The 12,461-nt window shown below is 48.3% G+C and overlaps 1 protein-coding gene across 1 annotated transcript in view; it reads right to left on the reverse strand.

Annotated features, from left to right (window-relative positions):
• LOC120927668 (myeloperoxidase-like) overlaps positions 1–12,461 on the reverse strand; it is a 55,386-nt gene that overhangs the window by 4,433 nt on the left and 38,492 nt on the right. The window contains exon 11 of the mRNA XM_040338489.1: positions 11,650–11,887. Within this exon, the coding sequence (XP_040194423.1) occupies positions 11,650–11,887 (238 nt within the window). The remainder of the gene's footprint in view (positions 1–11,649; positions 11,888–12,461) is intronic.

Here is a 12,461-nt window from a genome sequence, read left to right on the forward strand (position 1 = left end):
ATCATTTTGTTTGGCTCTGTGGCTCACGCATGCGTTTGCAAATGCGTGCGGACAAAACCCCTGTTTTTAACGCATACTGTAGACAGATTGATTGGTTTTCAGCAAGCTGGTCGGTAAGTAGGCTTGGTTTTTCCCTGGGCATTCCCCAGGTTTTTGTTGTTGTTTTTATATATAATATACACATTTCTTTCTTTCACATGTGTATTTTTTATATACATTCTAGCGCCGCTGTTCACCAAAGCATGGTAAACTGTAATTACTATGATTCAGTTGTGATTGAACGTGAAGCTCTGTATAGAGTTATCCCTGTCCATTCATTGTCTGCTGCTGAGGATTCAGAGATGAAAATTAAGGGCTGCGTCCTCAATCTCCCTTCTCTGTCTCAAAGGTGAAACCTCAGGGGTTCTGATATTTCACCAAACACCCCCCCCCCCAACAGGTCTGCTAAAAATAAAAAATTTAAGTAAAAAAAATAAAAATTGTGAAACAAATTAAATGGTAAGAAAAAATTAAGCAAGAAAATTACCAAAAAAAAAACACGACTGACACTGTCCACTGCTCTACTGACACCATCCACTGCTCTACCAACCATGTCCTCTGCCATACTGACAAAGTCCACTGCAATACTGAAACCATCCACTGCCCTACTGACTGACATCATCCTCTGCCCTACTGACATGTCCACTGCTTCATTAACACTGTCCACTGCGCTGCTGACACCTTCCACTTCCCTACTGACACTGCCCACACACTGTCCACTGGTTGTAAAGACAGAAGGTTTTAATCTTAATGCATTCTTTGCATTAAGATAAAATGCCTTCTGTATGCATCAGCCCCCCTAATACTTTTCTGAACCCCTTCTAAATCCAGCAATGTTGCAGGAGAGACTCAGCTGTCCGGGACGCTCCCTCCTCATTGACTGAGACAGCAGCAATGCACTCTGGGCTTTTGCTGCTGTCAATCAAAGTCAGTGAGCCAATGAGGAGAGGGGGTGGGGCCAGAATGTGTGGGGGGGGTGCCCCCCATAGCAAGCTGCTTGCTGTGGAGGCACTCAACAGAAGGGAGGGGTCAGGAGCACCGAAGAGGGCCCAAAGAAGAGGAGGATCTGGGCTGTTCTGTGCAAAGCCATTGCACAGAGCAGGTAAGTATGAGATGTTTGTCATTGTCACGTACCTGGTACAGAGCAGAGCCTGGCGTGCAGGGAATGGCAACTCTTGCTCCTCTGACTCCGGAACCCCTGGTAGAGCAGACAGGGAGCTCTAGAGTTCAGAGTCGCACAAGCGCCAGGAAGGTGCCGTGCAGGTCTGCGGTGGTCTCCTGAAGACTCCAAAGATGCTGTGCAGGAACTGCAGAGATGCTGGAGGGTAAGACAGCAGACAACAGGAGCTTGGTGCAGATGGCTGGAACAGGCAGCAGGTGGGAGGTGCACTGTAGTACAGATGCTGGCAGAGTCAGGCAGGCCGGGTCAAACACAGGCGGGTGGATCAGGTACAGAGGGGAAGCCAAAGCAGAGTCGTAGTCCAAGCCGGATCAGTAACAGGCGGGCAGCAGACCGTTTGGAAGGAGGAGGCGGAAGCGAAGTCAGACGAGCCGAAGGTCAGGGCAGGCGGAGAACAGCAGGGTCAATGGTAAGCCAAGGTCACAGGAAACAGGAGCCAATCAGGTAACAGGTATCAGGTAGGGTAAGCAGGAACGCTGTTGACTGAGCAGCAAGGGGCTATGGGAAGAGCCCCATTAAATAGCCTAAGTGGCGCCAAAATGGCGTCAGCACGTGCCCGCGCGCCGCTACCGCTATTGCGCGTGCCCGCGCGCGCCGCTATTATGCGCACCCATGCGCGCCGACGTGCCGCGAACGCGCGCTCCCGTGCGTGCTAATGCGCTATTGCGCGCCGGTGCGCGATTAGCGCCACCTAGTGGTCTACCAAGTCCATGACATTGCCCCCCTCCAATGGGCAGCCTCCGGATGCCCAACCGAGACATCTTGAGTGGGTGAGCGTTCTTGAAGGACCGAATCAAGCTCTTAGCGTGGATGTTACGTTCAGGTTCCCAGGAGTTTTCCTCAGGGCCGTAGCCCTTCCATTTCACCAGGAACTGAACCTGATTGTGCCTTTTTCTGCAGTCAAGGATAGACTCAATCTCGAATTCTTCCTCACCGTTAACCAAGACCGGTTCGGGTGGATCAGTGCTTCGCCCAGGAAAGGGGTTAGCGACGTCAGGCTTCAGGAGGGTGACATGAAAGACCGGATGGATGCGGAAAGACTCTGGTAATTCGAGTTCATAGGCCACACTATTGATCTTCCTTCTGATTGGAAATGGCCCCATAAACTTAGGCCCCAGTTTCTTAGACGGACAGGCAAGTCTCAAGTTCACAGTAGACAACCATACCAGATCCCCAGGTTCCAGGTTGAGTTCTCCTCTCCGCCTTTTATCAAATACCTCCTTATTATGCTCCTGAGTCTTTGCCATAGTTTCCTGGAGAAGCCTGTTGTTAGTGCTGAAGAAGTCTAATGTCTCTTGGACGGCGGGCACCGTACATTCCGGGACACGATTAGACAAAAATAGCGGGTGGTAGCCGTAATTCGCAAAGAAAGGGGATTGTTTGGTAGCAGAGTGAATTGAATTATTATATGCGAATTCAGCCAGTGGAAGTAGAGAGACCCAATCTTCCTGGGAGAACGAAGAGAAACAGCGTAGGTATTGTTCTAATGTTTGGTTTGTCCTCTCAGTTTGGCCATTTGATTGTGGGTGATAAGCAGATGAGAACGACAGCTCAATCTTGAGGGACTCGCAGAGCGCTCTCCAGAACCTGGAAGTAAACTGTACTCCACGATCTGACACGATATTTGCGGGGATGCCGTGTAACCGCACAATTTCCTTAATGAAGATTTTAGCAGTTTCGGGAGCAGAAGGTGTACCCCTCATGGGCAGAAAGTGTGCCATCTTGGATAGTCTGTCCACTGTCACAAAAATGGTGGTGAAACCCTCAGAAGGAGGGAGCTCAACAATAAAATCCATGGAGATCATTCTCCATGGTCTCTCTGGTACGGGCAAAGGCTTCAACAGTCCCCAGGCTCTGGATTTGCTCCCTTTACTTCGGATGCACGTGGTGCACGACTCCACATAACTCTTACAGTCTTTCATAAGCTGGGGCCACCAAAACGTGCGCTGCAAGAGTTCCGAGGTCTTCTGTACCCCAAAATGGCCAGCCAGCTCATGATCATGACAGAGACTCAGGACACTGACCCGTAAGTCTTCCGGCACAAAAATCCTGTCCTCATGCCACAACAAGCCATCTCTGAGTTGCAAATTTGTATCCGAAGAGGAGGCCATTCCTGCAGAGGCCTGTTTGATCCGTGACAATAGGTCATCCTGAAGCAACAGAAAATTTCCCGAAGATAAGATGGTGTCCGGAGGAGCAGGGTTTTCAGAATTGCAGTACATCCGGGAAAGAGCATCGGACTTGGTATTCTTCGACCCAGGCCTGTACGTTATATGGAAAGTGAACCTGGTAAAAAAAAGCGCCCATCTGGCTTGACGTGGTCTTAGTCTCTTGGCTACTCTCAGGTATTCTAAGTTCTTGTGATCTGTATAGATCAAAATTGGGTGAGCTGCACCTTCCAATAAGTACCGCCACTCCTCCAGCGCTGCCTTGATCGCTAAAAGTTCTCGGTCACCCATGTCATAGTTCCGTTCCGCGTCAGATAGTTTGCGGGGAAAAAAAGCAACCGGGTGCAGAAGGGCCTTTGGCCCCTGTCTTTGGGAAAGCACTGCCCTGACTGCCGTCTCCGAAGCGTCCACCTCCAAGATATAGGGCAGGCTGGCATCTGGGTGTCTAAGGACCGGTGCAGACGTAAACAGTTTCTTCAACGCCTCAAAAGCTCCTTGGGCTTCAGGGGACCAACGGAACCGGACAGTTTGTTTGGTTAGGCCAGTTATGGGGGCGATGATATTGGAAAACCCCCTAATGAACTTTCTGTAGAAATTGGCAAACCCGATAAAGCGTTGGATGCCCTTTTTATCTGTGGGCGCAGGCCACTCAAGGATTGCCGTAACCTTCTGCGGGTCCATCTCGATGCCGTTGACTGAAATAACAAGTCCCAGGAACTGTATGCTTTCACATTCAAACTCACATTTTTCAGGCTTGGCGTATAATCCGTGTATTCGGAGTCGCTTAAGTACGCTTTTGACGTGTTCCCGATGTTTGACAACAGAAGGGGAAAAAATGAGGATGTCATCAAGGTAGACCACGACAAAGAGGTCAAGGTAGTCCTTAAAGATGTCATTCACGAAGTGCTGGAATGTGGCAGGCGCGTTGCAGAGCCCGAAGGGCATCACCAAGTATTCAAAGTGGCCGAAGCGGGTGCGGAAGGCAGTCTTCCATTCGTCGCCGTCCCGTCTTCGTACCAAGTTATAGGCCCCCCGCAAGTCCAGTTTCGTGAAGATGACCGCTGCTCCCAGTCTTTGGAACAGTTCCGGCACCAGCGGGAGGGGGTATCGATTCTTTATTGTTACCTTATTAAGCTCGCGGTAATCCACGCAGGGGCGGAGAGAATGGTCCTTCTTCTCGACGAAGAAAATTCCTGCCCCTGCTGGTGAGGTAGAGGGGCGGATAAACCCCTTCTTGAGGTTATCGTCGACATAAGTCTTTAGATTTTCAAGTTCTAGTTCAGTTAGGGGGAAAATTCTTCCGAAAGGGATTTCGGCCCCAGGGAGGAGCTCAATCGGGCAGTCGTATGGCCGGTGAGGGGGAAGGGTGTCAGCCCCCTTTTTGCTGAAGACGTCCAGGAACTCATGGTACACCTCGGGGACGGATTGGCGGATTTCAATGTCGGAGTCCATGCAAAGCAAAGAGGGGGAGATGAGATTTCCTGCAAGCAGTGTTGTTGGCAGTAGGTGGAACAGAAGCAAATCTCACCGGTAGTCCAGTTTATTTGAGGGTTGTGAGCCTGGAGCCAGGGTATACCCAGGATTATAGGGAACAGAGGGGATTCAATAACATCCAGGCATAAAAGTTCTCGATGACTGTCCGAGATGGTAGTGGCGATGGGCAAGGTTTCTTGGGTGACTGGCCCGGATTTCAAGATAGACCCATCGGCCAAGTGTACAGACAGCCCAACAGCCCTTGGGCGCAACGGAATATGGTGATGAGTGGCAAAGGCAGAGTCCAGAAAACAGCTGCAGGCCCCGGAATCAAGTATGGCGCTGGTCCGTATATCCCTTCCTGGAAGCTGCAATAAAACGGGGACAGCCAGATGAGCAGATTTGTTGAAGACAATGGGTGAGGGGACAGATGACATGAAGGTGCACTTACGGAATTTTGCTGGGCAGGTCCTCACGTAGTGGCCGGACTCTCCGCAGTAGAGGCAAAGGTTGTTTGTCCGGCGTCAAAGTCGTTCCTCAGCAGTGAGGGAAGGGCGGATCAAACCCAGCTGCATGGGTTCTGGAATGTCTCTAGAGGCAGTGGTCGGGGTTGGAGGAATCGGGTTAGGGTACGCGGGTACCCGGGGCAACATCCATGTTGGGCGATTCAGACCGGTGGCACGTTCAGTCCTGCGTTCCCTCAAGCATCTGTCAATCTGGATGGTTAGGTTGATAAGAGCCTCCAAAGTGTCAGGGACCCCTACACGTGCGAGTTCACCCTTAAGTGCTTCAGAGAGGCCCAAGCGGAACTGATAACAAAGGGCCGAATTGTTCCAGTTAGTGTCCGCACTCCACCTTCTGAACTCGGCTACATAATCTTCAACGGGTCTGCGACCTTGCAGGAGGGCATGCAAAGCGGCTTCAGCGGTAGCGGCCTGATGAGGGTCTTCATACAACAAGGACATAGCCTGAAAGAACGTGTCCAACCGGTCAAGAGATAAGTCCTTTTGCTCCATCAGACGGTGGGCCCACGCCTGCGGTTCACCCGATAGGAGGGCCATAACAAAACCTACTTTGGTAGCTTCTAGTGAGAAAGTTCGTGGCTGAAGCGCAAAGTAGAGCTCACAAGCATTCCGGAACGCTCTAAACTTGCTTCGTTCTCCTGCAAATCTTTCAGGCATGGGCACTTTAGGTTCAGGAGGCAGCATAATAACTGAAGGTGAAGCGGATGCGCCAGACGAAGAAGAAGTGGATGGAGTAGACAGTTCCTGGACACGATTTTCAAGTCGGGTATAGCCTTCCTGCAGGGCCCTGACTGCTTGGGTAAGGCCATCCAGATGGCGACAAAGTTCCGTCATAGGGTCCATTCCCTGCGCAGGCTCAGACATGGCTGCTCAGTACTGTCACGTACCTGGTACAGAGCAGAGCCTGGCGTGCAGGGAATGGCAACTCTTGCTCCTCTGACTCCGGAACCCCTGGTAGAGCAGACAGGGAGCGCTAGAGTTCAGAGTCGCACAAGCGCCAGGAAGGTGCCGTGCAGGTCTGCGGTGGTCTCCTGAAGACTCCAAAGATGCTGTGCAGGAACTGCAGAGATGCTGGAGGGTAAGACAGCAGACTACAGGAGCTTGGTGCAGATGGCTGTAACAGGCAGCAGGTGGGAGGTGCACTGTAGTACAGATGCTGGCAGAGTCAGGCAGGCCGGGTCAAACACAGGCGGGCGGATCAGGTACAGAGGGGAAGCCAAAGCAGAGTCGTAGTCCAAGCCGGATCAGTAACAGGCGGGCAGCAGACCGTTTGGAAGGAGGAGGCGGAAGCGAAGTCAGACGAGCCGAAGGTCAGGGCAGGCGGAGAACAGCAGGGTCAATGGTAAGCCAAGGTCACAGGAAACAGGAGCCAATCAGGTAACAGGTATCAGGTAGGGTAAGCAGGAACGCTGTTGACTGAGCAGCAAGGGGCTATGGGAAGAGCCCCATTAAATAGCCTAAGTGGCGCCAAAATGGCGTCAGCACGTGCCCGCGTGCCGCTACCGCTATTGCGCGTGCCCGCGCGCGCCGCTATTGCGCGCACCCGTGCGCGCCGACGTGCCGCGAACGCGCGCTACCGTGCGTGCTAATGCGCTATTGCCGCTATTGCGCGCCGGTGCGCGATTAGCGCCACCTAGTGGTCTACCAAGTCCATGACAGTCATTTTAAAAAACAAAACAAAAAAAACAGAGACTTTAGTATTACTTTTAGGTAGGCTAAGTTTATGTTTTTACAGTGACATTTGTTTTATTATATTTTTCCTTACTATGTAGTCATGCCTTGCTAGTGAATTTCTTGGGGGGAAAAAAGTGCCAAACCCCAGTGATCTTTGATCTCTTTCATTTTGTTCAGGTAGATTTCAACCTCTCATGGTTGTCTTCCCCTACTCCAGGTTATCCAAAAGAATTGGAGAGGTATGTCAAAATGTGAACAGTTTCTCCAAAATCTTTTGAATTACCCTCTCAATATAAAGGCCTGAAATAACTATTTAGCCACTTGGAGTATCTTGGTAGGGTGTGATTATCTTTTCACACGGTGGGAATGGGGGGCCCCAGGTCAACTTTTGCATCAGGGCTCACAAGCTTCAAGCTACCTCTCTGACTGTGGCCATACTCATTTTGTGCTAGCTATAAATGTGTTCTCACATACTGATTATTGGATTCTTGTCCTATCTAAATGCCATTCTCATGACCAGAAAAGCATCTGATATCCCCGATGCACCATTTAATTTTTCTTTTGCTCACAGCTCAGTGTGCTGCAAAGAAGGTAGGAATGAACAAAATTCAAAACTGAATTCCTGTTGATTGGGCAGATCTATATATGCTATTTTATATTCCAGTTAACCAGGATTGGAGACCCTTATGTAGTTAGGAGCTGGCAAAATTGCCTGTGTTATCAGAGGACACTCTACAGCAACTACAGCAGGGGTAGGCAACCTGCGACCCTCCAGCTGTTTCAGAACTACAAGTCCCATCATGCTTCTCGGAGTAATTGTAACTGCCAGCCTTGCAATGCCTCATGGGAAATATAGTTCCACAACAGCTAGAGTGCCCAAGGTTGCCTACCCCTGATGTACAGTATCTACCACAGTGAGAAGGTTCCCTCTAGTGCTCAGCCTGGGATCTGCCTGGTCACTTCCTGAATGTAGAGTGAGTGAGAATTTACAGAAGAGTGGAGGATCTTGGGACATGTAGTCCACAGAGCTTGAATCTACACTGGGAAATGATCGTTGTGTACTACAAGCTACAGCCAGCTGGAGGTAGGGAACAGAATGCTGGGAGGGGTGATAAATAGCCTGTGCTGCAGAGGAGTTCATGTCTTGGGACCATGGCCTTCATCTTTTATTCCCAAAGAAGACATAGCGACCGTGGTGGGAGAAATTGTAAACTCCAGATTGGATTATGCAAACGCCCTTTACCTTGGTCTCCCAAAGTACCAAATCGCTCGTCTGCAAGTCGTTCAAAATACGGCCGCCAGACTAGTGACTGGGAAAAAACCCTGGGAATCAATCTCACCTTCACTGAGAACCCTTCATTGGTTACCAGTAAAAGACAGAATTGTTTTTAAAGCACTCTGTCTAACGCATAGATGTATCCATGGGAATGCTCCCCATTATCTATGCGATAAAATAAAAGCTCACAACTCCAATCGCGTCTTGCGATCCACCAACCAAAACCTGCTCCAAATACCAAAAGCCAATTATAAGTCCAAAGGAGAAAGAAGATTCGCGGTCCAAGGTCCCAGACTATGGAACGCTTTACCAACCAGCATTCGGTTGGAGGAAAACCATTTAGCATTCAGGAGAAAGATCAAAACTCATCTCTTTTGATATCAAAGGAGACAGGAACAACAAGCGCCCAGAGGCGATTTGGTTCGCATGTGCCGCGCTATATAAGTTCTTCATTCATTCATTCATCTGGAAGCCCTGATCTGGACAGTCTGGAAGAGCGTGGCTGCGCTGCAGCCTAGGCAGCAGGGGAGAGCTTCCGGAGAGCATGTGTAGATGCACCTATTGTCAGCAGGTTCAGGTCATTGGGTGGCAGTTGAGAGGTCACCTGCCTCACTGATCTAGCTGAGCTGTGGCACTGGGAGGTGCAGGGTCGTGCACTGTCCCTTGAACACAGTATCTGCAGGGGCCTGCTGCAGGATCTTCACACAATCTCTCCTGAGCTTTGTATCCCTTGGACTGGTGAGCGGGCATATGCCCACCCCCTTTGCACCCAAGGGCACTGCATGCAAACACCTTTACTTTGCCTTTCTCATTGGAGCTCTATAAGGAGACATCTACAACACATATTGTACTGCTGAATTTCATTATCTCACAAGTAATTTTGGGCCCCTTCATTTGAGCTAGCTGAAGATTCAGCTACCTGCGTCAATGAAAGGACTCCTATGTCCCCCCCCCCCCCAAACAAGGGACAGGAACATTGGGCTCCTATCCGGCCCCATATCACCAAGGAACGCTCTTTATTAAAGGGGTTTTAAACCCTCATGGTTTTTATCCTTAATGCATTCTATGCATTAAGGTGAAAAACCTTCTGTAGTGCTACAGCCCCCCAGCCCCACCGTTTTTTTTATACTTACCTGAACGCTGTCATCCTTTGGCCGGGAACCGGCACACCAGATCTAGCTGGTGTCTCGTGTCCTGATTGGATAGATTGATAGCAGCACAGCCATTGGCTCCCGTTGCTGTCAATCAAATTCAATGACTCGGCGCCGGGGCTGAGTCCTGCATTCTGTGTGAATGGACACAGATGCAGGACCGCCCACACGGGTGTTAACCTTAGGAGAGCCTTTTACAAAGTGGGCACTCGATGCAGAGAGGAGCCACCAGTGCCGCTAAGGGATCTCAGAAGAGGAGAATCGGGGCCACTCTGTGCAAAACGAACTGCACTGTGGAGGTAAGTATGATATGTTTGTTATTTTTTATTTATTTTTTAAACAAGGGTTTACAGCCCCTTTAAGAAAACAAGGTCATAGACTTTAGATACAACTTGCTAAACTGTGTACATTTTTGTGTTAAAGGGGCTGTGGCGTCAGGAGATTAAAGGTAGTAATCTGACTCCAGATTGGTCATTCTCCTACCCTTTTCTGGCCTGCAGCCATAGACCTTGTTTGGTTAAGCTTGCTGATTTATTGCTCCCCAAAGAGCCGTCAGTTGACCATTCATTCACTTGTCCATATAAAGAGTATAACAGTAAAAAAAAAATCTCTTATCTGATCCATTTGTTGTTGATTCTATTTACTGCAAAATGCTAAGTAAAACTTATCTTGGTTTACTGTGAACTATGCTGTGTCTGCATCCATATTTCTTTTCTAAAATGCCTGAACCCATGGTGTCAGAGGTGTCAGAAGACTTGCAATGTCAGGGCAACCATTGGGACACAGTACCTTTAAGCGGCCCGTACGGGGGTAGCGCTATATTTATAAAACCCATTTTGACCTCTGTAACAGAATGGCCCGTGATACCCAGAGACTTTTGAAGGATGCGGGGTACTCCTGTGCCAGCTTCACTATTGTGTGAAAGTTCTATTGATGATAGATATGTGTTGGCAGTCTGAAAGGTCAGATGTCTGACCTTTCAGGTGTAGTGGATTAGCATGTCAATTATGTTTACTAAAGGAATGTGTATTATGTAGCAGGTGGGAATAACTTATCACAGAGTCAGAATGTCTGGGTAATGATGAGTAATTAGTTCATCTGAATGTCATTATCTAACGGAATGTGTATTGAAGTTCCTTCTGTCATGTTGTGGGTGGAGTTGAGTCAGTGTCCAGATTTGGTTTGTAACCGTATATAACCAGCCTGAGTTTACCATTAAAGATTCATTCGTTTTGGAACCAGAGACAGAGCTGTGTGTGTCTCGTTTCTGGGGGAAATCCAATGGGTCCTGTCTGCTGGATTGTGGAGTGTCGGATAAGCTGTCTTGGGTTGGTGGAATGGAATATCGTAAACGGTGTTAACCCCTGACTGTTACAACCTCCAATTCAAAGGTATCTCATTTACCACTAAATATACATTTGAGCTTGCCTCTTTATACAAAACAATTTTTTAAAATAATTTTCTTGTTTGCATTTGTAAACATTTCAGACATTATCAGAAGTTCTGAAACTGGCCGATTGTGGAGATCTATTCTCAAGCATACAGGTGATTTCTTTGTGGTAATTCCACAAGACATGCTGCTTTTTTGCCCAACATATAGGTGACAGAACAATACACTGCACAACAATGGGTATTTACGCCTATGAAGATATGAATGTAATTAGTTAGAGCATCCATCATATATTGTAACTTTTGAATTTCAGGCTTCATAATCTCTACTTGGACCAGATTGGATGAATACTTATGCCCCGTACACACGACCGGTTTTCCCGATGGAAAAACTGCAAGGAGTGCTTTTGGCCGGGAATCTCGGGCGTGTGTATGCCCAAAAACCGCCAGACAAAAAAAGAGAACCTGCTCTCTTTTTCCCCGGCGGAAACTGACATTTTTGGCAGTTTTCCTGTGGGGAAAACTCTGATGGAGCATACACACGGTCAGGATTCCCAAGGAAAAGCTCTCATCTGAGTTTTCCCGACGGGAAAACCGAATGTCTGTACGGGGGAAAAGTCAAAAGCAGGTTCTCGGTTTTCCCCTCTGGATTTCCAACAGACCTTTTCCGTCGGGAATCCCGGTCTTGTTTACTAGGCATCATTGTGGGTCTTACTAATGAATGAAATATATTTTGCCTGTGAGCCTTCCCTGTACACTAGAAAATGAAGCGTACCGATCTCCATCCCGAGTCCTGCGGAACTGGTCTCCAATAAGACAAGTTAGCAACTTTCCAGTTCTTCCACCGGGCACCAAGGGTTCAGATACTCCTCCAATCCAGAGGTCTATGTTCTCAGTAGTGCCATACAAATCTATAAATTTTTTGGCCAGTTGCTTATTGTTTAGAACAATGGCCAACTCATCCAGATCTTTGGGGGCAGAAAGGCCACAGAATCTCCTCCATGAATTGTATCCTAGGTAGAAAGGAAAAATATGACAGACAGCTTTAATAATGGTAAACGGACTGTTAGAGAGCAATTTCATGACAGGTAAGTAATATTGATCAGTAAATTCTGATGCATGCAAACACACTGCAACTGTAATAAAATCAAATGTATCAATTAATTTATCTTAATCTGACTTCTCTGTGATCTACATGTGACTAGGAATGGGCTATCTGTTCGAGTCGAACATGAGTTCGACTCGAACATTGTCTGATCGCCCATTCGCCGAAACAGCGAACAATTCGAAAAGCCACCGAACACCCTTTAAAAGAGGAATCAAAAGTGCTAATTTTAAAGGTTAATATGCAAGCTATTGTCATAAAGTGTTTGGGGACCTGGGTCCTGCCCCAGGGGACAGGTATCAATGCAAAAATAAAGTTTTAAAAACTGCAGTTTTTTTCAGGAGCAGTGATTTTAATAATTCTTAAAGTGAAACAATAAAAGTGAAATATTCCTTTAAATTTTGTACCTGGGGGGTGTCAATAGTATGCCTGCAAAGTAGCGCATGTTTCCCGTGCTTAGAAAATTCCCTGCACAAAATGAC

The sequence above is a fragment of the Rana temporaria genome, chromosome 2 (assembly GCF_905171775.1).
Source record: "Rana temporaria chromosome 2, aRanTem1.1, whole genome shotgun sequence".
Classification (NCBI taxonomy): Eukaryota; Metazoa; Chordata; class Amphibia; order Anura; family Ranidae; genus Rana; species Rana temporaria.